Source organism: Molossus molossus, unplaced genomic scaffold (genome assembly GCF_014108415.1).
Source record: "Molossus molossus isolate mMolMol1 unplaced genomic scaffold, mMolMol1.p scaffold_m16_p_11, whole genome shotgun sequence".
NCBI classification, from domain to species: domain Eukaryota; kingdom Metazoa; phylum Chordata; class Mammalia; order Chiroptera; family Molossidae; genus Molossus; species Molossus molossus.
The window spans coordinates 101,683,597-101,708,066 of NW_023425346.1; the positions used below are offsets into that span (position 1 = coordinate 101,683,597).

General features: G+C 48.0%; 1 protein-coding gene across 5 annotated transcripts in view; it reads left to right on the plus strand.

Moving 5' to 3' along the window:
* DIS3L2 (DIS3 like 3'-5' exoribonuclease 2) overlaps nucleotides 1-24,470 on the plus strand; it is a 340,082-nt gene that overhangs the window by 280,199 nt on the left and 35,413 nt on the right. For 4 of the 5 annotated variants that reach the window (XM_036253315.1, XM_036253314.1, XM_036253317.1 and 1 more), the window contains exon 14: nucleotides 19,841-19,920. In XM_036253315.1, coding sequence (XP_036109208.1) covers nucleotides 19,841-19,920 — 80 coding nt within the window. Of the gene's footprint in view, nucleotides 1-19,840; nucleotides 19,921-20,374; nucleotides 20,538-24,470 lie in introns of those variants that run through there. The other variant, XM_036253318.1, reaches the window with a different exon arrangement.

A 24,470-nucleotide genomic window follows, 5' to 3' on the forward strand; every position in this document is an offset into this window, starting at 1 on the left:
CTTAAGAATATCCCTGAGTGCCCCAGCCCTCAGCCTCCCTGCCCTCAGCCCTCAGTGCCCCGGCCCTCAGCCTCCCTGCCCTCAGCCCTCAGTGCCCCAGCCCTCAGCCCTCAGTGCCCCGGCCCTCAGCCCTCAGTGCCCCGGCCCTCAGCCCTCAGTGCCCCGGCCCTCAGTGCCCCGGCCCTCAGCCTCCCTGCCCTCAGTGCCCCAGCCCTCAGCCCTCAGTGCCCCGGCCCTCAGCCCTCAGTGCCCCGGCCCTCAGCCTCCCTGCCCTCAGCCCTCAGTGCCCCGGCCCTCAGCCTCCCTGCCCTCAGCCCTCAGTGCCCCGGCCCTCAGCCTCCCTGCCCTCAGCCCTCAGTGCCCTCAGCCCTCAGTGCCCCAGCCCTCAGCCCTCAGTGCCCCGGCCATCAGCCTCCCTGCCCTCAGCCCTCAGTGCTCTCAGCCCTCAGTGCCCCAGCCCTCAGCCCTCAGTGCCCCGGCCATCAGCCTCCCTGCCCTCAGCCCTCAGTGCCCCGGCCCTCAGTGCCCCGGCCCTCAGTGCTCCTTAGTGCCTCATGGAAGAAAGAGACCCCTAGAACCCTGAACATGCTGAGTTGGGCTATGTGGAAGTGGCTACTTGGGTGTTTTACATGATGCCAAATGTGGTATGAAGGAGCCACTTTGAAAATTTGATTACGGACAAGGTCATTCTGATTTGAAAATGTCTACCAAATCGAAATTAGTTGTTTGCTGTATAAAGATGCTAGAAATTCTGAAAATAAATTAGACATTATTAAATCACCCCTTGAATCGTGACCTTCTGAGGTCCCAGAAATCTGCCTTGTGAAAGAAAATGTGTGCAGACCCAAAGGGTGACACCCAGGAGGGGAATCCTAGCAGGTCCTCTTCTGCTTGTCGGCGTGAAATTGGCCGTCTTCTGCATAATGTTTGCTAGTGATTCAGTCTCCTGGGTTTGAAGAACTCCTAACAGAGCTGTTACTGAGCTCTGAGAACTTGAGCTTGGCCATCAGACGGTTTGAAACTGATTTGCTGCAATCAGTTTCCTTCTGTAAATATAAGGCGCTCTCGCCTTCATTCTCCCGCCCTCTGCCCCAGCCAAGGCCTGGGACTGAGCCCTTCCTGCACGCTCCCGGCCAGCCAAGCTCCAGCCTTGCCTGTCCCCCTGGCCGGCCTCGGAACATACTTGTAAGCCCAAGCAGAGGAGAGCAGAGCATGGCCTGAGTTTTGCCCTTTCCTCCACCTGCCTGGCTGCCCAGCTTCCTGGCCGGGGTCCCTGACTCCTTGTTGCCCAGGGCTTCTTGGTCCCTGTAGAGACCTGTCCTGTGTGCCCAGAGGCCTAGCTCTGAACTCCTCTTTGGCAGGTGTTTCTGCTCCGGATGGCCCCAGCCCCAGGGTCATCTCTCCTGCTGCCACCAGCTTCAAGTAGTTACAGAGCACTGAGCTCAAGAGCACAGACCCTGCCTCAGACCACTGGAGTTCAGGGCCTCAGTTTCCTAAGGTAACAATGGGCAAAAAGAGATAACATGTTCTGAGCTAACAATTGGTAAAATGGAGATTTTACCACCCCTATACCATAGGTCAGTTGTTAGGTAATGAGTTGTACTCATAAAACACTCAGAACATGCCTGACACACAGAGCCCCGCAGAAGTTAGCTGAGTGGCCAGAGGCTGAGAAAGGCCCCGTCTCTGTCCTCACAGAAGAGCCACCTCTAACAAAGAACCCAGCAAGGGTTATTGTACAGGGGTGGTGGCCACCAGAAGAAAAGAAGTATCCTCGTTAGTGATACTTCAGCTGGTCTGGTCGGAGGGAGAGGATTTGAAATGCAGGTACAGGGGCGAGGAAGGGTCCTCCCTGGCTCCTCAGGGAGCGGCCATGGCTGGGCATGTGCAGGGAGGGCGGCAGTCAGAGCCCAGACTGGGCCGGGCCCTAGAGCCTCGGGAGTGGGCCCGGGATTCATTCACAGGTCACCACGCAATTCTGTGAGCAAGGGAGGGAAGGACAGGAGTTTGGCACATCACACTTCAAGTCCCTCAAATAGGACTCCATTTGTATAAATCTATCATGGTTTATATAGCCCTTCCCTGATGCTGTCATAGGTAGTTTTTAGTTTTTGCTATTGTAAATAACATTGGCAATATTGTTATGCATAAAATTCAAAAATCATTTCGGATTATTTCTTGAGAGGTACATTTTTAGAATTACTGGATTGAAAGGAATTGACTTTTTTTTCTGTGATACATTTCTCTTTTTTATTAACTTTCATTATTTTATCATAAAAGTAATGTATGTTTGTTTTATAAGAACTTAGAAATCAATAAGTAAGCCAAAAATAGCCGTCGGTCAGTTACCCATCACCTAGCAATAACATTTTTCTATGTAGCCTAAAGAGTATACATTTTCAGAACTTTTGATACAAACTGTCAGATAAATTTCCAGAAAGGTTAGACTACATTAGGCTTTCCCCAGCCGAGAACAATGGTATATTGTCACTGCCTCTCACTGAATCTAGAGTTTGTGGTTTTATTTAATCTTTGTTAATGTGATAGGTTGAAAATGGTGTTTTATTAGTGTTTTGACTTGCATTTGTTTCATTGTTTGTGGGCTCGATCAACTCCTCAGTCCCTTACGAAAGGGCAGATTTTATACACCATCATTTCCTACACCTTAAATACTAGACCCACCAGCTGCATTTTTAGCCAGAATTACTTTTTTTCCCTAGTAAGGTGTAATTTACACAGAATAAAATCCATTCTTTTTAATGTACTGGTCTGCAGACTACACATACCACAATCAAAATACAGAACGGTTGTGTTGTACCAGAAAATTCCTGCTAGGCCAGCCCCTCCCCTCTTCTAGCCCCAGGCCCTGGCGATCACTAATCTGGTTTCTATGCCTACAGTTGTACCTTTTGCACAATGATGTCCAAGTGGACTCGTTCACTTGGCATCCTTTAGAATCTACCTTCTTTCACTTAGTATCACATCTCGGAACATCATCTTTATGGTTGTGTATGCATCCGTTCCTTTTACTGCAGAGTAGTAGTCCATGGCGGGGATGTACCAATTTGTTTATCCATTTACCAGCTGAAGGATACTTGGTTTGCTTCCAGTTTTCGGTGATTATGAATAATGATACTATAAACATTTGCCTACAGGCTTTTTTGTAACCATTAAGTTTTCATTTCACTTGGGTAAATACCTAGAAGGGGAAATTGCTGGGTCATATGCTAAATGTATATTTAACTTTATGAAACACTGCCAAACTGTTTTCCAGAGTGGCTCTACAACTCACCAGCAATGTGTGAGAGTTCGGGTCTTTTCTTTTCTTTTCTTTATTGATCTTAGAGAAAGAGACAGTGAAAGGGAGAAAGATAATAGAAACATCGGTGAGAGAGAACATCAATTGGCCACCTCCTGCATGCCCCCCACGGGGGATTTGGCCCACAACCTGGGCATGTGCCCTGACCAGGAATCAAACCAGTGACCTCTTGGTGCATGGGTTGAAACTCAACCACTGAGCCACACTGGCCGAGCAGTTCTGGTTTCTTTATATGCTTACCAGTATTTGGTATTTTCAGTTTCTTATTTGTTTGTTTGTTTTTGAGCCATGCTAGCAGGGGTGTGGTATTACCTCACTGGCTTCATTTGCATTTCCCTGATGAGGAATGATGCTGAAGATGTTTTCATGTGCGTATTTGCAGTCTGCGTATCTTTTTTGATGAAGTGTCTGGTCAGATCTTTTCCCCATTTTTCAAATTGGGTTGTTTGGTTTCTTATTAGTGAGTTTTGAGAGTTCTTTTTATATTTTGGTATAAATCCTCTATCAGATATAAGATTTGCAAATATTTTATTTCAGTCTCTGGCTTGTCTTTTCGTCCTTCTTTGAGGAGCAAAACTTTTAAACTCTGATGAAGTCCAATTTCTCAAACTTTTTTTAAATGGCTTGCATTTTTGACTAAGAAATCATAGACTAATCCAAGGTCACAAAGATTTTGTCCTTTGTTTTCTTCTAGAAGTTATATAGTTTTAGGATTTACATTTAAGTTCTCCCTTCCTTTTCAAACACTTTTTTCCTAGGCCCAGAAATGTCTTTAGGAAAACAGTTTCCATTCCAGAGACAGACCCACCTGAAAAGATTTGGGATGGAGTCAGTCCCAGGAGCCTTGCCAGGCATAGTGCCCCCAGGAACCATCTGAAAGGGGGGTGTGGGCATCAGGAGCTGCCCCAGGGGTGGCTGCTAAACAGATAGGAGGCTTCACTGGCTTAAGACTTGGCGTAATAGTGAAGATTATATCTTCCTAAAGGAGGTGCTGATGATAAGAGAAAACCCTCTAAACTTTCTAGATAATTCCTCTGACTGCCGCACAAAGTCAGGATGCTGGGTGGTGCCAAGCACAGGACTTTGCCGATTACATGCAAACACCCATGTCAGTGACTCACCCAATCACGCTTTAATCTCATAACCGAGAGGCTTTTAAAAATTATAGTCAACAAGGCAGCTTGCTAGCTGTGACTGCCATTGAAATCAGGTTTTCTTCAGAACAGCTGGAGTGCACTGTGGTGGGAAGAAAGCCTGATGTGGGTGAGAGGCCAAGGATCGCCTGCCTGGGAAGGATGTGCAGCTAACGTGTGGTAGAAATCTGTGAAATGACCGGCGCAGCCAAGCTAAGTAGAGGCCTGCCATCGTTCACCCATGGGAAAGTGCACTGCAGCAGCAGTTCTCAGGACGCGGCACTGGCGGCCGGCTTTGTGTCAGCCCCTGCACAGCAGATAAGCCACGGCCCTGTCTCCCAGAAGTGCGCAGTCCTGATCGTGGTCCATGCTGGGTGCTAGGAGCTGGGAGAGTCCTGTATTAGTAAAGGGGAGCAGTTGAGAGTGGGTTGGGAATGGCTGTTCCAAGGATGTCCCAAGGCAGAGCAGTGTGGGGGTTTGATATGTCCGGGATATGCGTGGCTGTGTCACAGGAAGGGCTTATGGGGTGGCAGTGGGAAATGTAATCAGAGGTGTAACCAGGGCCAACCTTGAAGGACCTTGTTTGCTTTGCACTGAAATATGAGTGTTTTGAATTCAACTTTGTACCACTGAAGCATTTACGTAGGGGAGTGATGGGGTGGGAATTGCGTTTTATTTATTTTATTTATTTATTTTTTATCCTCACCCGAGGATATTTTTCCATTTTTGTACAGACAGAGTGGGAGGGAGAGAGAGAGAGAGAGAAACATCGACGTGAAGGGACACATCGAGTGGCTGCCACCCGCACGACCAACCAGGGCCAGGGACAAACTGCAACCGAGGTACGTGCCCTTAGCGGGAACCGAACCCGGGTCTCTCCGGACCGCAGGCCGACGCTCTAACCGCTGAGCCAAACCGGCCAGGGCGGGAATTGCGTTTTAGAAAGATCTCTCTGGCAGCTCTGTAGAGAATGAATTGGAAGGGATCAAGGTGAACACAAAGGAAGCCAGTTGGATAGCTACAGCAGTAATCCAAGTGAGGCCCACTGAGGCCCTAACTTGAAATCATACAGCTGACAGGAAAGCCCAGGTGAGAGAGGCACTGAGGAGGTGGGACTAGAGTCCAGGAAGTAGAGGAGTAGCATCTGGATACTCCTGGGTTGCTCTGACTAGGCAGCTGGCCGGTTATGGTGCTACTCAGGAGAGTCCCCCCACACCCTGGGAGGAAGAGCAGGCATCAGGTGGGGACCCTCTGGGCTTGAGGTGCACTGGGGCCATTTGGTTAAAGAACCCACGAGGCAGCCCTGGCCAGTTTTACTCAGTGGTTAGGGCACGTACCTCATTTGCAGTTTGTCCCCGGCCCTGGTTGGGGTCATGTGGGTGGCGACCACTTGATGTGTCTCTCTCTCTCTTCCTCTGCCTCTCCCTCCCACTCTATCTGAACATAAATGCAAAAATGTCCTCGGGTGAGGATAAAAAGGGAAAAAGAACCCACGAGGCAGCTGGCTGTGGAAGCCTGGCGAGCCTCTGCCCCTGCCAGAGGTGCCTCCTCTGCCCCAGCTGAGCATTTCTGGAAGCGTCAGAAACGTGCCTGCCTCCCAAAGCACAGTGAGCAGGACCAGAAACGATATGAAGACCAGTGCAAGAGGCTGTGGCGAGCACACACAGGCCCCAAGGAGCAGCACATGGCACACCTCTGTCCCCCCACCATGCGCCAAAATGCCGGAGGAACGCGGGGCTCGGCAGAGCAGGGGAGCAGCGCTGGCTCTGGCCTGCTGCCTCCGCCTCCCTCCTTCCCGCTTCCCAGCGGAGCCCTCGCACTGGCTCAGAAAAGAGTGAATTCACTCACAGTCCTTTTGAAACCCAACATGTCAGTGATAGATGAGGCGGCATTCTTTCACTTCAAAGGAGAAAAAGTGAGTGAGTGAATGTGCGCCAGGGGAGTTGAAAAGTCCAAGGGAACAGGATACACATGGGGTGACCCCACCATCAGGAGGAGCGACCTCCATCCCACCCCTGCTGGTGCCATGCAAAGGCACAGACAATGCCACTTTTAATAAATCATGAAGGGCCCTGAATACCCGTTTTTGTCTGTTTTCAATGGGCCTTGGGCATATTGCTTAAGATACAGCCAGCCATTTGTGCTGGGTTCCCAGCTACTCAAAGTGCCCTCTCGACTATGTAGTGGAGACTTTGCATATGTGATTTTGGGGGAGATTTCTTCAGATTTCTGTAGCTAGTCATAGTAAAGGTGACCTCGTGGGTAGTGTGGGCCATTGTCACCCTTCACACATGCAGCCTTTGAGTGATGCTGAGCTTTGTGGGGTATCCATGCAGCACCTAATTCAATCACGCATCTGACCCTTGCCTCTCTGGGGCACTCTCCCCTCTCTGTGCTCAGTGTGCTTCGGGGGCCTCCGCACAAACCCTGCTGTCCTCTGGGGGCATCGGTGCTGAACAGAGAATGCTGGGCCATTTTTCCCACTTTCAGAATTCTAGGCCCCCTGGCGACTGTGGCATGGGGAGTGGCTGCTCGTTCTCAAGAGGGTGTGCACATGAAGACACCGTTGGAAGGGCCTTTTAAACGCCCCTGCTTGTTTCCACAGTGGAGTCTTGGGAAGCAAAGGGAAGAATAACCTAGGGTCATTTAAGGGCTGACTGGTCATTTCCTTAATCGTCTGTGACCGTTAAGAACCTGATTTTCTGTAAAGAGGCACAGCAGCTTCATTGGCTTATTGATAATAGCAAACAGCTAGAATTTATGGAGCACCTGCCTCTTGCCAAGTGCTTTCACATGTTACCTCATTCAGTCCTAAACCTTATACCCATTTTTACAGATGAGGAAACCTTGACTGGAGTTAAGTAACTTGGTAAAAGTCATATCATTAGAAGTGGCAGACTAGGATAGAAACAGTCCTTATTTGGCTTAATTTTTAAATTTCTCTTGTTGGTGGTGGCATTTGTTTTATATGCATCTACACATCTAAGAAATGGGTCCACTCTAATCCTAAGATAACTTTGAAGAGCTATTTTAAAATACTGTTATGATTTTATTTATATGACATTCTTGAAATGACAAAATTATGCAGCTGGAGAACAGGTTGGTGGTTGCAGGAACGAGGGATGGTGGAGGGGAGGTGGGTGGCCTAGAGGAGGTCGAGGAGGTCTTTGCGATGAGGAAACAGTCCCATATCCAGATAGTAGCAGTGCTTACATCTTTGCATGTGACCTAATGACATAGGACTAGACAGACATTGCGCCTATGTCAGTATCCTGGGATTGATGTTGTAGCATAATTCCAGAAAGTGTCACCTTTGGCAGAAATTGGGTAAAGAGCACTGGGGAACTCCCTGCACTATTTTTGTGATTTCTGTAAATCTATAATTATCTCAAAACAAAAAGTGGATCCTTTTTTTTTTTTTTAATCCTCACCCAACTGGCTGCCTCCCGCACGACCCCAACCAGGGCCAAGGACTGAGCCACAACCGAGGTACACGTCGTTGACCGGAATCAAACCCACAACTCTCCAGACCATGGGCTGACGCTGTAACCGCTCACCAAACCAGCCAGGGCAAAAGTGGGTCTTTTTATTCCCTTTTGTGGGACACAGGCATTGCACCTCAGAAAAGGCCAGGTCTCAGCTCAGGTAGTGCCTGCTCTCAGAAAGCAGTCCCCATCTCACAGACGTAGGTAGCCTAGGAGGGGAACGCCACCTAGAAGAGGGTCCAGGTGTTAGCCTCTGTCAGGTGTAACCTGAGGTTCTGTTGTATGAGAAAGACCTCACCTGAGTTAGGGACCCTGGGCTCCAGCTGCAGGGCTGCAGTTGTGAGCTCCGGGACAAGCTTCAAGACTTCTTTGTCCCCAAATGTAAAGTAGGAATGGTACCAGCGCCCACCCTCTGAGGTTATTGAGAGAATCCAGCAAGAGAACACATTAATGTTTTTAACACAGAAAGAGTTCTTTTTTTTTTTATCCTCACCTGAGGACATTTTTCCATTTTTTTGTTCAGACAGAGTGGGAGGAGAGAGAGGAAGAGAGAGAGAGAGAGAGAAATATCGACATGAAAGGGACACATCGAGTGGCTGCCACCCGCATGACCAACCAAGGCTGGGGACAAACTGCAACTGAAGTACATGCCCTTAGCGGGAACCAAACCCAGGTCTCTCTGGACCGCAGGCCGACGCTCTAACCGCTGAGCCAAACCAGCCAGGGCCAGAAAGAGTTCTTGAGTAAGCTCAAAGTCTTGACCATTTTTTTTACCATCATCAATATTACTTCATTCCCAAGGTGTACTCTGCACTCTGCAGTCAGACCAGTTGCATATGTATTCGCAGGACCATGCACTTTCATTCTCATTTTTCTGCTTTTGGTCATTTATTCCTTCAACAGTTATTTCTTGAGCACCTACTTTGCTGAAGCCAAGGTATGGGGGATACAGTGGGTGGTCTGTGCCCTAGGAGACTTAAAGGTCTTGGTTTTTCCTGTTACCTGGAATCTCCCATCTGTGTCTTCCAAATGCTCACTTTCCTGCCAGGCTTACCCCAGGCCTCACCTACTGCACACAGGTCACCCTACCAGCTCCTTCCCTGGCTCTGACAACACTGGAGGCGATGTGACTCAGTCACCTCTGCCAGCCTGGACTGTCCTTTCCCCATCCCATCGTTTCTGGCACGGTACCAAGCAACACAGAACCATGTGCAACAAGGGCTTGCTCTCCGAATTGTAAACTGGGTGGATAGCCACAGGAACCAAAGGGTGATCTTTTCTGAGGCTTTCATTTTACAGCTGAAGTCGTGGATAGAGGCCCCTGACTTAAGTAATAGAAATTGGCTATATGAACCCTCATACCATGTTTTCAATAGGGTAATAATACATCTTATATTAATCTTAGTTTTTGTTGTTTTTGCTTTTTAACATCTTATTTTCTTCTTGCCACCCTGTATTTTGACTAGCTAACTGGTGTTTCTTCTCTTAGCTTTTCACAAACCCTGAGTGTAAGAAGCCCTTGACCTTAGTTCTGGTCTTATTATTAATTAGCTTTGTGATGGAGTGTGTCAGCCAGAGGGTAGTTTCACTGAATTGGAAAAGTGGAGCCAGCCCATCTCTCTCTTTCTCCTTTGCTGTCCCTTGAGTGGGCTGACCTGGCACCTCCAGTCTCCATGCAGGACACTGAATCTGGCAGGCCCACCCAGGTGTCCACGTCCTCCAGTCCAGCTTCTCCTCCTGAAACGGGGCAGGTCGATCTGCTCAGGCTCCTCACTGGACAGAAGAAATTCCCACCGTGGTCTTCAGTAATGCCTTTGCCAGTGAGCCTAGGAGGGCTGACACTCTGAACGCCATTTGCTGTCCTTTGTTATACTCTAGATGAGAGAAGTTAACTGTTGGAGCCCCCTGTTTGTGGGACAAGAAATTGCAGGTGTGGCCCGGTGGGAAATGCACAGATTTTAGTTACATGAGTTTGATTCCATTTCTGGGTCTGCCAAGTGTTGCCTGACCTGGAGTAGGCAAGGTACCTCAATTCTCTGAGCCTCAATTTCCTCACCTTTAAAACAAAAATAGTGGCATTTGTACACTGAAGTTCTTGGTACGATGTCTGGTTGAATATGGAATCTATTATTCTCACTGTTTATTGCAGGGCTCTCTATCACCTAGAAACCCTTTATTTAATAAAGGCTTGTGGGATATCACAAAGAGTAATCAACTGGAATTTTTCTATTGGACTTTATAATCTATAATAGGTAAACAAATATACAGCTAGAGATATGTCCCAACTTGAGGATAAATGAAAAGAATCAGACCATGATAGAAGGTATTTTTTTGTCTCTGGACTGTCAGAAGCCAGCCCTCCGCCTTGCTGTAGTAGGTCGCTGTGGCATCTTCTTTTCCCAAGGAGAGAGTTACAGGCAAGTTGGTGCCAGTGCAGAAGTACTGGGCAGCCTCCAATGTTGAGGCATCTGCCAACCTGGCACGGTCTTTGAAGCTTTTCTTTTGAGTAGTGAGCCTCTTTTAGGGCACAGCAGCTTCCCTGCCTGCTGCCTCAGGAGACCTGGTCACCAGAGAGTACAGTGGGCTGCCCTGTGACAGAAGCCCTGTATCAGCATGGCTCCACAGCGCTGGAAATGCCGGTGGGCTGTCCAGGCAGACAGATGACACATGGAAGCACTGTGTCCTCCTGCTGAGTGCCACGGTGCTCCTGCACGTACAGAAGTGGCTGCCAAACAGCTCCAGCTTAGGTTTTAGAGTGATCACACTTGGAACTCTTGAGTCCCAGTCAGCTTGTCCCAGTGTTTCATCTTTTAAATTTTGATCTCAATGCATTATAAGAAATAAATGCCTTATTACATCAGAAACATTTATAGAATGTTTGCCATAGCCAGGTACTGTTCTGATGTGGTTTTTCCCATTTGATTTTCACAGCCCTATGAAGTAGGTACTGTTATTATCTCCATTTTCCAGAGGAGGAAACTAAGGTACAAAGAAGTACAGTGACTTTCCTGGGGTTAGCCAGCTAATAGGAGGTAAAGCCAGGATTCAAAATTAGATGGCCCAAAGAGGTTGTACTTTTACTTCTATTCTGTGCAGCCTCTTGGCATTGGTGGTGTGTGTAAGAACACCTGTTCACATTTCCTCCCTGATACAGTAGCCTGTGTCCCAGGCAGGGGTTACAGCAAAAGCACTAACCAAAGGAGTGCTAGAAAGGGAACTGGGGCCGTCTAATGGGCAGAAAGTTAGACCAGAGGGTCCCCAAGATCTCTGCAGAGCGTGAGAACCTGGACTGTCCCTAAGTCCCGCCCAGAGCCCCTGGAGAGATTATACAAAGGTCGAAAGGAAAACAAGTTTCTCCTTAATGAAAATGTTCCTCTAAGATTACTGTGAAACCTTTTTTGAATGTTTCATAAATGATTTTCAATTACGTTTGATTATCTACCAATTCTTTGTTTACCAAAGCTGATTTTTCTGTTAGCAGGGCAAATAGAAATTCTGTTCATTTTCCTTATTACTGGATCCTGGTACTTCCGAATACCCTCAACTAACCTCTTTCCTTTTTTTTTTTTTTTTGGTTTTTGTATTTCAACTTAGCTGTAAACTTCTTTCCGTACTTTCTTTAAACTTCACAATACCCATATGTTCTTTGGTTGTTCTAGAAAGAAAATGGCTACTTAAATTATTTTGGATGAGAATAGGAACCTCGGTTAAGCCCAGGTATGGGTCTCCTAGGTGGTTCTGAGCCATTCAGATCAGCAGGCATTGTGGGCCTGGATGGGGGTCCACAGCTATTCTTCCGCCAGGAGGTGCTGCCGAGCCCACCGCTGCAGGGCGACAAGTTGAAGCCAGGCAGCAGGATCAGGGAAGAGGGGCAGATTGGCTGCCCTAGGACCAGAAAGGCCCTTAGATGTTGTCCTGAGATATGTTGTCCAGACATTTGATCTTGTCTGGGAGGAAGGAAGTAGAATCATCTATGTTTCTGTCTCTCTCTCCCTCTCTCTTGCTTCCTCTCTCTCTAAAATCAATAAAGAAAAAAATTTTTTTAAATAAAACACTCAAAGACATGAGCACTGGTCCCTCTGAAATCCTCAGAGCTTCTTTCTCACAGATGGAGCAGGGACATGTTACAGGTACTTTCTTCCAGTAAACCTAGAAAGTATCTCACATTCATCCATAAAACAAACCATAAGAACGACCATAGAGGAACTCAGTTCCGTTTTACAGGTGGGGAGGTTAAGACCATTAGAATCCCACCACCACCCTGGAGTATGGGAGAGAACAGAAAGGCTCAGAGCTGCTGGCTCCCAGCTTGGGGTTACATAACTCTCCACTTCTCAAGTCCCTAGAAACTGAGGCCAATTCCCTGGAAACTGAGGCCAATTCCCTGGAAGATCATCCTGTTCTTTCCTGTTTTTTTCAAGAGCAGAGCCAGCTTGATTACAGCTCTGAGGATTGTATGAGACTATCACTATCCCGTTTTCTCTCTTCCATGAACTGAATGACTACCATCATGATCATTGTTTTACGAGGTTGTATTCAAACCTGCCTAGATCTCAGTTTCACATACGTTTGCCTTATATTTTGAAGAACCTTATTTTATTTATGTATGTCCTCATCTATCTCCAAAAAGAATTTGAGAAGACTTACAACAAAGGAAATGACCCATGAAATGAATACAATAGAAAGAAAGACAAGGAGAATAAGGAAAGGAGACAGAAGGATCCTGCTTTGAGTGGGTAGGGAGATTTTCATAAGATTATTTCTTATAAAAACCTCATTGAAAGTCAAGGGATACTTTGCCTAGCTCTCAATGCACGTTCTCCTGTAAGACTTGATATTGAGAACATTAACTGTTATAGTGGACAGATTTTACATTTATGACAAATGAAGAAGGGGTTTTATAAGGCTGTTTCTTAAAACAAACTTTGGTGAAAGTTGAAGGATGATTAAAACAGTTTGAGGAAGGCAAGTGAGCCAGTGCGCGCATGTCGTCCATATCCGTGACTCCACGCGAGAAGCTCAGCTCACCTTGTGGGAGCCGGAAGCCGGTGGCCTCTAGGCTGCCTCCTCCCTGCTTGTGCGCAGTGGAGCTGCCAGCAGACTCTGACACTGGAGGCTCCGCAGGGTCTCACTGTGTGAGGCAGGGCCTCAGCTTCAGGAAGCAGATAGCTCTTCTAAATGCAAAGGGACCCGGACAACACCCACCGTGAGGGGCCAGATGCAGTCCCCGCAGTCAGCACCAGCACTTTCCCTTGGGAGCAGCTTTGGGTGACTCCAGTCCCCGCACAGTGACTGGCTGAGATGGTCCCAGAGATCTGAGCTAGTAGCGTCCCAGCACAGTCACCCTCTTTGGCCATGCAAATCATCAAAAATGCTTCAGCTTGAGTAGGATGAGGAGGCTGGTTGCAGGCCCTGCCTCTGACTGCACGTGACACAAGCAGACTTGCTCCCCATGCCTTGTAGTCACCATGTCACCTTGCCCAGAAATGGAGGGGCAACAGTGTGGCCCAGTACCAGGTAAGGCCTGTGCAGGAAAGCTGAGGCAAGGGGACCCCTGTTCTGCTAAAGGAGACCCTGGGGTAGGGAATGACTTCTTTGGGGCTGTTCTCACCCAGTAATAGAGGCAGAGATGGTGTGAAGCAGTGGTCAGCAGAGCCCCACGGGCCTGTCCTTGGCTGGCGAACAATACTATAACCCTCAGAGGAGTAGGCAGCTTGAGAGGTGGGCAAGGGAAGCCAGGCTTCTCTCCTGGGACTGGCTTGTTGACCGAGGTGAAGAGAATGAACCAACTGGTTTGGCCTGCGAGGCTCCTAACTACAGAGTAGCCTTTCCTATGGGTTGACTATAGCAAGAGGAGGCTTTTCTTCTGAGCAAGTAAAACCCCAGCATTGAAGAATCCTCATCCTGTCATTTTTAACCTTAATGAGAAGAGAACGAGCCTCTGGAACAAGGTGCAATGGAGTCAGGACAAGTGGCCTTAAGTGAAAACACAGCTGTGGGGTTTACAGACAGTGCCGCAGGGAGGCGTCATCCAGTGGGAGCGGCCAGACTCACTATAGACTTTCCAACACTAATGAATCGGGAACTCCATGCTGAACAGGATTGAGTTTGATGGGCCCCTGTGCCAGCAGATGGATGTATTTTTCTTGAAAGACCAAGGTGCCAGAAATCTCCATGATTACGTTACTGGAGCAAGGTTCTTTTTTGTGGTTTGTGAAGTTGAGCGTCAGGACTCTAAGATTCTCTTGCTCTTTCTCACTCTTATTTTTTCCAGGTCAGAACCAGAGCCTGGGGTGGGGAGGAAAATCCTGCTGAATGAGCAAGTTCTTTCTTAAAAAGCTCTCTCCAAGTCCAAAAAGACTTCAGTGGACTTAGGAGAAAGAAACTTAATACATTGCCATAGAATCATTGTGAACTAAGTGAAAGCCAAGTCCACAGCATCTTTGTCTTATAAAAGAAAGCAAAGAGGAGATGGAAAAAAAGAAATAATGCTTAGGAAATCCAAACCAAACAAGGAAAACTAAAGAAGAAAAACTAAAGATCACCTCAGAGAATGTGAAGATTTCCTTCTAATAAGATTTTTCAATTACAAAACCAGGCTCAGGTAGAGTGCCTATTCTGTTCATTCTGAGTGCCCATAACTGGCATACCTGAAATGTTTGAAATGGGATGGGGTTTGCCACTTTCAGCTTCAGAGAGAGTTGGACACCCTGCAAGACCAGTAGACTGTGTGGGGAAGAGTCAACCATGGAGCGGCTGGAGGCTTCCCAGGATGGTCCTTGACCCACGTTTGAACCTTGGTCCTAATAGCTTGCAGATTGAAGCAAGCTCACAGGCCTCCCGGAGAACCCATGGTGGTTTGAACTCAAGCAAGTCTGGCCACAGAACTAGCACTCTGCTTTTACCAGCTACCTCTCTCCGTGCACCCCTGTGAGAGGAACTCAGAGCTGGACTCTGAGGTCACCCCTGTGTGATCATGGAGCAGCCTACAAGTGCCATCCAGGCCACTGTCAGAGAGAGACCTGGTTGCCCATCAGAGGTCATCTTGGAGCTGTTGTGGACACGACAGGCAACACCTAAACTTAATGGATTTTTGCCCATCCAAGACCAGGCCAAGTGTTTTTTGTTTGATTGTTTGTTTTCAAATCCTTACCTGAGGATGTTTTTCCATTTATCTTCAGACAGAGTAGGAGGGGGAGAGAGAGAAACATTGATGTGAGAGAGACACATCGATTGGTTGCCTCCCGCACGACCCCAACCAGGGCCGGGAACCAAACCACAATCAAGGTACGTACCCTTGACCGGAATCAAACCTGCGACTCTTTGGTCCCAGGGCTGATGCTCCAACTGCTGAGCCAAACCGGCCAGGGCAAGGCCAGGTGTTTTGTTTTGGTTGTTTTTATCCTCACTCGAGGACATTTTTCCATTTTTTGTTCAGACAGGGTGGGAGGGAGAGAAAGAAAGGGAAACATCGACGTGAAAGGGACACATCGAGTGGTTGCCTCCCACACGACCCAACCAGGGCCGGGGACAAACTGCAACCGAGGTACGTGCCCTTAGCGGGAACCGAACCTGGGCCTCTCTGGACTGCAGGCCGACGCTCTAACCGCTGAGCCAGGGCAAGGCCAGGTGTTTTTAAAAGCAGCAGAAGCTCTGAGCTGGTGGACTTTAGTGCTAAGTGGCCTGAGCATAATGTTCTCTGGGAACATGCTGTTCGGGAAAGCCAACCATGCACCTGAACAGATTGAAGGCTGCTTGCTTTCGACATCTGGGACATCTGGCACGCCACCCTTAGTCACCCTTTCCTGTCTCATCCTGTCACTCCTTTTTGGTTAGCCTTGTGAAAATGATCTGGCCTTTCGGCTTCACTGGGTTGGCTTCCAAAGTTAGGTCCCATTTCCTTTAGTGGGTACATTCAGTGACTCTGTGCACCTTTCTCCTGCTCAGCCTGGGGCATTTGTTCTTCCCCTGGGTTCGCCTGAAGGGTCTTCCTCCAGCAATATCTGCGAACCTGAGGAAGACCCAGTCCTGAGCGAGTCATTCTTGTTGCCCTCCTTTGCCACCTGCTGGGAGAATGGCTCTGCTGCCTCTCTTGTCCCTCAACCCCAGTGCACAGGGCATGAGGCAGGCCTCTTGTAGTTCCAGCAGCCCCAGCAGGGCCTATGACTGGAGTGTGGAGAAAGGCTCTGCCCTCCGAGGGCCCCAGCCCCTTCCACTCACTCCAGACCTTTCCGCTCACCCACACTCTGGTTTCCCAGGGGCCCACGCTGTAGCAGGAGAGCTGCTCAGAACGGGCCCCAGCAGGAGTCCCACACTCTCCCTGCCCGAGCCTGCCCTCCTCTGTGAGCCCTTGAAAGTGGAAGGTTCACCCTGGCCAGTGTGGCTCAGTTGGTTGAGTGTTGTCCCCTACACCAAAAGGTCAACGGTTCAATTCCCGCTCAGGGCACGTGCCCAGGTTTCGGGGTCAATCCTCCGTCAGGGTGCTTGTGGGAGGCAACTGATTGATGTTCTCTCTCACATCAATGTTTCTCTCTCCCCCTTCCTCTCTATCTAAATTCAATAAAAATATTTTATTTATAAAAAAGAAAAGCAAGTGGAAGGCTCCTCCATTTCCTGCCCAAGGGAGATGGCTTGTTCCTTGTTCAGAGGAAAGCCTTTCCTCGAACCAGCCCCATCCAAGGCTTCCCCTGCTGCTGCCGAGTGGCCCTGTTGCTGCCCTTTGGGCCCTTAGCTGCCTTCTCTCCTCACTCAGTGCCAGGAATTCCACGCAGTCAGAACGGTCTGGTTGACTGGGGCGGGCTGTTCTGCTTGACGTGGCAGCTGCCTCTGGAAAAGGAAAGATAGACCTCACGACGTCTCCGATGGCTGTCATTCTGGCAGGCTGGCTCTCCAGGCTGAGCCTCTCCATGGGTGGGTCCCTACAGGCCTGGGCTAGAGCCAGCACTGACACAGATGGCAACCTGGCTCCTAGGGCGGGTTAAGTAACTACTGTTGAGTGAAGGACTATGTGTCTCTTTTCAAAGGCCCCAGTGAGACAGGAGCACCTGGGCACTGTGAGCCACTGCACAGTTACTGAGTGGGGGCAGATGTGCGGCAAAACTTCCTAACTGAAGCAAGAGGAATAACAAACTCAGAGGTGAAATCGGATGACTAAAGATCTGTTCGACCAGATCAAAATGTGCGCAGGGGCGCAGCAGCCTGCAGGGAGCGTGGGTCCAGGTCTGTGAATCAATGACTAGAGAGCACTGAGTGGGTAATAGTAAACAAGAGGTTCTTTTTGTTTGTTTAATCCTTACTCGAGGATATGTTCCTTTATTGATTTTTAGAGAGAGAGGAAGGGAGAGAGGAGAGAAACATCGATGTGAGAGAGAAACATTGATCGGTTGCCTCCCGTATATACCCCAACAGGAGATCACACTGACAACCTAGGTATGTGCCCTGACCAGAAATCGAACCCACAACGTTTTGGTGTACGGGATGACGTTCAACCAACAGAGCCACCAACCAGAGACTACTGCCATTTTGATATCATTCCTTTCGGTCCTTCTTCTATGCAGTCTTTGTTATTTACATAGTTTTCTTGTATATAATCAAGTATGCATCGTGTTTTTTTATCTAACCCAGATATTTACCAGGTTAATGAAAATTCGTCATAACGGCTGCATACTATTCTGCATGTGACTCTGGTATCGTTTACTTAACCATTCTGCTATCGCTGGTCCTTTAGTCTTTCCAGCAAATAAGACTGAGGTGAACAGTTTTGCAAATAAAGGTTTTCCTCCTACACTTAAAATAATTTTTCTAAGCCATAAGTTTATAACTTGAATCACTGAGTCAAAGGATTTAAAAACTTCTAAGCAGTACAGTCTTTGAAAGACTAGATGAATATAGACCTGACATCAGCTGCTGCAAAGGGGGAGGTAAAGAGAAAAGGTTGTATTTAATTGATTGTTGTAAATAATGATTTTCTGTGTTACTGAAGGTGGGCTGGGAAGAACCAAGCAGGGCTCTGTAGGGAAAACACGCCTTTGACTTGAAGTTTCTGGCTTCATGATGGTCAAGAAGGGCTTGTTTCTGGTTTTGTATTTTCATCTGGGTCAGTAAAAGGACAAGCCATTCCTACGAGCTCGTTTCCCTCTAAGGAAGAGAAACCTTGTCCAGCATCTAATGATGCAGATCATTAGCTATGTTAACAGCCTTGTAGTTAGACAAAAAAGTTATAGTAATGTAGCCTCCCAATGTGCAGTTAATTTTAGTGAAAATATCCCTAGTGATTTAAAAACCCAGAGAATTTGTAAATCTGGTAATGCCTCTGCATTTGGAAATGTTAAAGCTGCCGTAGCCAACTGGGCTCTAGCAGGACACACAGAACTCCCTGAGCTCTGGCTCTGCGGTGACGCAGACGGGGTTCCACACTCACCTGAGCACTGCCCACCCCTACCCCACTCCAGAATCCGGAAAGAAACGGAGACTTCTTACCTGAGTCTTTGTTCCTGACCTTTCCTAACCAAAGAGCTAATGAATGCCTCCAAGTCAACATGTCCAAAATCAAACTTTTGGCTCCCTGTTTATATCCAAGTTCAGTCTTCCCACCCAGCAGTGGAACAGCCACCTGCCTGGTTGTTCAAATAAAAACTGAGCCATTCTTGATTTCTTCTTTTCTGTCCTCACCATTCCCTGACATCAAATCCATCAGTATATCTTGTTGATTCTTATTCTAAAAGTTCACTTCAAAGATAAATCTCAAATTGTTCCTACCTGCCCATCTTGCCTGCCCAGCCCCTACACCCAGCCCCGTCACTGCTCACCTACTCTTCTCAGCGGCCTCCTGCAGGGCCCTGCTTGGCTCTCCCACAGGCTGGTCTCTACGTGGTAGCTGAAGGGGTCTTGGTAAAACATAACTTAGATCATGTCGTCCACCCCTTCCTTAACAGGTGTCATAGTCCTTTCTTTGCTATTAAGGTGAAGGCCAGAATTTCTTTTTTTTTTTTTAAGAGGATTTTTTTTCTATATTGATTTTATAGAGAGAGGAATGGGGGGGGGGGAGGGAGAGAAAGAGAGAGAAATAGAAACATTGATGAGAGAGAACATGGATTGGCCACCTCCTGCGTGCCCCACACTGGGGATTTGGCTCACAACCTGGGCATGTGCGCTGACTGGGAATCGAACCGGTGACCTCTTGGTGCATGGGTTGACGCTCAACCACTGAGCCACACCGGCCAGGCCAGAATTTCTAATGTAGCAAGAAGGTTCTGCATTTTCTGCCCTGGCCCTCCTCTCCAGCATTACTGTATACCATGTACCCTAAATCTATCAAGTTCTGGCTTACCGCCATCCTTCAGTTCCTGAAACTCCTGCACCGTAGCCTCTGAGCTCTCTGCCAAGGAGAACCTTCTGCTCTCCCCATCCTTCCTCCCCATCATCAGGTAACCCTCTCCTCCTCTCCTCAGTCCTAGTCTAGGTCCAGTTATTTACTTCTCTATAAACACAGGAGGCTTTTCCTGCTTCAGAGGACGTATTTTAATTTGAAGTGTTTCTATGTATAGTCACTCATTAGTTTATGTGGTTGTTGTCCATCTCCTGCTCTGACTCTAAGATCCGTGAAAGAGGTTCCTTCTGCTGCTGTTCACTGTTCTTTCCCCACCAGCCAGCTCAGTGCCACAAAGTAGGTGCTTAATAAATAATTGGTTGCATGCTAAATGAATAAGTAATGTCCCTGTAAGGCATGGGTTCTTCCCAGGGGTGGCAGGCCCAGGTTCTCCATAACACATCAGCTGGAGGAAGTGCAATTTTACCTTTTTTGTCTCTCTCTCTCTCTCTCTCTCTTTTCTCATTTTAGCTGTCAGAATAAACAGAGTGTGCTGCCTAAAACTTACTTGTTTTTCTCTTCTCTCTTTATTCAGCTGAAACTTTCTTTCACTCTGGACCACGAGACTGGATTGCCTCAAGGATGTCACATCTACGAGTACCGTGACAGCAACAAGTAAGCCACTCGGTGGGAAAGGGTGTCATCTCACTGTGTCCCACAGGGGCAACACCTGTGGGCTTTCTTACACTGGGCCTCTCCCACAAAGGGATTGTCAGGGAGAGAATGACACTTTTTGCAACTGTACTAGAACACAGGTGACAGAGCCCAACCGGTGTGGCTCAGTGGATTGAGCGTCGTCCCGTGGACTGAGAGGTCCTGGTTCGATTCCCGGTCAGGGTACATGCTGGGGTTTTGGGCTTGGTCCCCAGTGGAGGGTGTGCAGGAGCCAGCCAATCAATGTTTCTCTCTCTCTAGAGAATCAATAAAAGCATATTTAAAAAGAAAGTAAGTGGCAGAAAAATATTTCTCCTGTAACATCTCTTTTGCCTCTAAATAGAGAACTTGAAGTACTTGTATAACAGCAGTTGTGATGTTTGACATGTGTCACAAAGCAGACCTTCTTCTCCAGGCTCCAGCTGTCCTCCAGCCCTGTGCCTGCGGATTTGGTCCCCTGTGCGACTTCAGCTCCCGTCGCAGTTCTGTCTGACTACACTAATGTGGGCAGGTTTTGCTGTGAGAGTCTGCCTTGTGAATTTTGTAGCTGTGGATTTCTGAGTACTTCCAGAGATTGAACCTGGTGGCCTTTTTAGAAAGGTGGCAGCTGGCATGCTTCTATAACCCTGCCTTTCTTCCTGGCAGACCGCCTCTGTGACCGTGTGTTTTTGTCTGAGACAATGAAAGTGGTGGTGAGTGAGGCAGAGGGCGCACGCCTGGATGACGACGATGAATGCGGGCAGCCGCCATGACGAGCCCCACTGGGTATTAGGCACGGCACTGACATATTACACTTGACTTGTACACTTGAATCCTCATGACAACCTGAAGACTTCTCTTTTTTTTAACTTTATGTTTTAATCCTCGCCCAAGGATATTTTTCTATTTGTCTTCAGATAGCGTGGGAGGGAGGGAGGGAGGGAGGGAGGGAGGGAGGGAGGGAGAGGGAAAGAGAGAAACTTCAATGTGAGAGAGACACATCGACTGGTTGCCTCCACACGACCCCGACCAGGGCCAGGAACAAACCACAACCGAGATACATACCCTTGACTGGAATCGAACCCGTGACTCATTGGTCCACAGGCTAACGCTCTAACTGCTGAGCCGAACAGGCCAGGGCCCAAAGACTTCTCTTACCACAGGTGCTGCCCAAGCGAGCACTTGAGTTTTCTTTCATTCTTGTTATATTTGCAGAAGCCGAGGTCAAGAGAACTTGCTTGTGGGCCTTGGCCACAGCTGTGGGAGGGAGAGTCGACATTACCACGGGCACTCTGGGAGAGAATGGACAAAGGAGCTGCTGTCCCAAGTGGCTGCCTGTGGGAACCCCAGTCAGTGACAGGAACAGTCCCAATGTGGACTTGAGGACAACATTCCCCAGTCTAAATGTTAAACATTCGAGCTATTTAATTTTATCCAGTGGAAGGAATTAGAGAGTCATGCCAATGGGACTGGACATTACCTTCCAGAAGAGAAACTTGTGTCTTACCCAAAACTCTTGCTTTGTTGTTGGTTGAGGTGGTTGCTGGGTGTCTTCATGATCAAATCTCCACTCGAGTTCCTTCAAGGCATTATCATCCTTTGTAATTTATTTTTAGGAGGATATCATGGTAAGCTGTTGTATACCCTCGGTTTCCACCAAATTAATCATTCAGGAAAGGCTGACCATGCATCTTTTAATATCATCCTTCCTCCTTTTGGATGTCACTGTTTCAGGCGTGTAGGCCATGGTGTCAGAACTACCATCTCAGCTTCTTGTAATGCTTAATTCAGCAGAGAAATCGGGCTGGACTTCTCTGAAGTCCAAGGACTGGCAGGGACAATTGAGCGAGGCTCTGGGTGGCAAGCATGAGCATCACTAGGGAGTTGGAGAACATGAACCTTGACTTGCTCAGCATGCCATTCTGCCCCCTGTTGTCAGTGCCACCCATGCCCCTGCCGCTGGCTGGGTAGCGGTGGACAGAAGCCCATGCATGGAGATCGTGGCAGCAGAGACAGACCTTTAAGCCAGGCGTGTTTACAGACTTCATTTATGGCCTGACTCTTCGCTCCGAGACAAAGGTTGCCAGAGTTTGGGTTCAGCTGGAGGAAGGCACTGGCCCTCCTTCCTTTAAGTTCATATGGTCCAATGACACAATTTAGGTTGTCTTTGAAGCTGAGAGGAGAAAATGCCTAGCCTGTTTCTTGACCCATCCCCTAGCTCCTAGTTTACGTATGTATCAGAGTAAGCAATGTAAGAGGAGAATTTTGGGGCCATAAATACTGATAAGCATGGGCCCCTAAATACCTGTAAAAGAAAACATTTGGATAGAAAGTATATGATCCAGTGCCTCAATGACCCCTCCCTGTGGTTCTGTCTTACTTGTTTTAAAGGCAGTGTTGGGGTTCATTCTCAATCCTTGGACAAATTTCCTAACCGCTCTGAACCTCAGATTTCTTCATCTGTTAAGAACAGTAGGACTGCCCTGGCCTGTTTGACTCAGCGGTTAGAGTTTTGGCCTGCGGACCAATGAGTCGTGGGTTCGATTTCGGTCAAGGGCACGTCCCTCGGTTGCAGTTCACCCCAGCCCTGGTCGAGTTGTATGGGAGGCAGCCAGTCGATGTGGCTCTATCATATTGATGTCTCTCTCTCCCTCCCTCCCTCCCACTCTGTCTAATAAAAAAAGAACAGTGGGACTAATGATACCTACTTAGCATGATTGTCACAGGGATTGAGTAGTATGACATGTTAAACATATCATCACTGGTCTAGTATATGGAATGCCCAGAGTAAGTGTTGATTGCTTCTCCTTCCCAAACAGAAAAGTCATCTCATGTGCTCCATTCTGCTTTCCCAGTGCAGCAGGGCTGTGTCCATGAACTCTGGATGCAGCTGACATCAGGGTATTGATTCGGGAGGAAGCTGGTGCCCATGCCTCCAAGAGCCCTCAGCTGTGTGCGACGCACTTTGTTTAAAGGCAGACTCCTTTCCCCACTTGGGACTGTGAAGTGAAGCACAGAGAACCCCATGAGTTTGACCGTGACTTTCTCTTCTCTCCCAGGCTCTGCCCTGTGCCCCTCTGTTCACTGTCAGAGTCATTCCCCCAGGAGTGACCCAGATCCCAGTATTGGTGTCACAGTAGTGTTGAGGAAATGAGGCTATTCGCCCCAAGCCCTAAGGAGTAAAACAAATAACATGAAGGTGGCAGCAGTGGAGAGATGAGGTTCTACATATGACAGAAATTAGCTTGATATCTCAGTATTGGTTTGTAATAATTAATTATTGAAACCACTGCTTGTTTGGTTCATTTCAGTACCCCTAGTGACTAGCCCAGGACCTGGCAAATCCTTTTAGAAAGAGAACCTAACTACTGGGAGTCTTTGTCTTTTTGTTTGTCGTAGGATTGTGATGAGGATTAAATTACTCAAGGCATCAGGGGAAACTGTCTCCTTGGATAGTTTGTGGATTCTAAAGAACTAACATGTAGAAGAAAGAAGCTATAAAAATTTGGTTTGGCTCTGTGAATATAGTAGTAAATATAGTTATTTACATCAACTGCCTACCATTTTTTGCCTGACAGTGAAGCACAGTAATAATTATGAAGAACAGTAATATGCCAGACAGACTTGCAGGAGCTGAATTTGGTTGCAAGGCTACACTTTGTTCACAGCCTCTCAGTTTCTGATCCATGGAGCATGAGAGTGATAGGAGTGGCCACTTCCCGACTGCCCACAACTCACCAGCACTGGGCTACGGGCTTACCCACTTTATTTTTAGTTTCAAAACCACTCAAGACAGATCTCTCTGTCACAGTCTTACAGATTACAAAATAAAAACAAATTAAGACTGAGAGTCAGAGAGGTTAACCTGCCCAAGGTCACACTGTGGTCAAGAGCAGAGCCTTAATTTTACCCGGCTCTAGTAGATTCCAAAGCCCAAGCTGTGCAATCACACCAGCTGCCTTGCTCCCCACAGCTCAGAGCTCGAGGGAGTTCTGGGTCCAGCCTCTTCTGAGCTGACCTGCTCCAGAAGCTCCTTGTCTGGAAACTTCGGGATTTCTAGTCCCTGCAGACCTCTGGGTGGATAGACAGCCTAGTGTGGTAGACTGGTCATTGTAAACCAGAGTCTGGCTGGTCACCATCTTTGGCAAGTCATCGTCCACTCTGTGATGCAGCCTACCCATCAGAAACACGAAGATGACGATACGTCCCAGGGTTGAGAGAAAATGGAACGAAGTGATGTGTGATATGGCTGTGGAAACTGGTGCTTGCCCTTGTCCCATGCACTGGGCCCTGGCAGACCCAGGCTGAAGCTTTGGGCTGCCCTCTCTGCCTCCTGTGCGCAACTGTACCTCGCCTTGGTCTAGAGACCAACTGACATCGACAGCCTGCTCCCCCACCTCCATCTTACCCTTGGGATAGGTTAGTTTGCTAAACAAATGAGATTAACTGTTTTGTTTTCCCTGCCTTGCTAGATGACTCATCTTGGCACCTTGATTGAAATCCATAGCATCAGAGTTAAGAGCTAACATCAA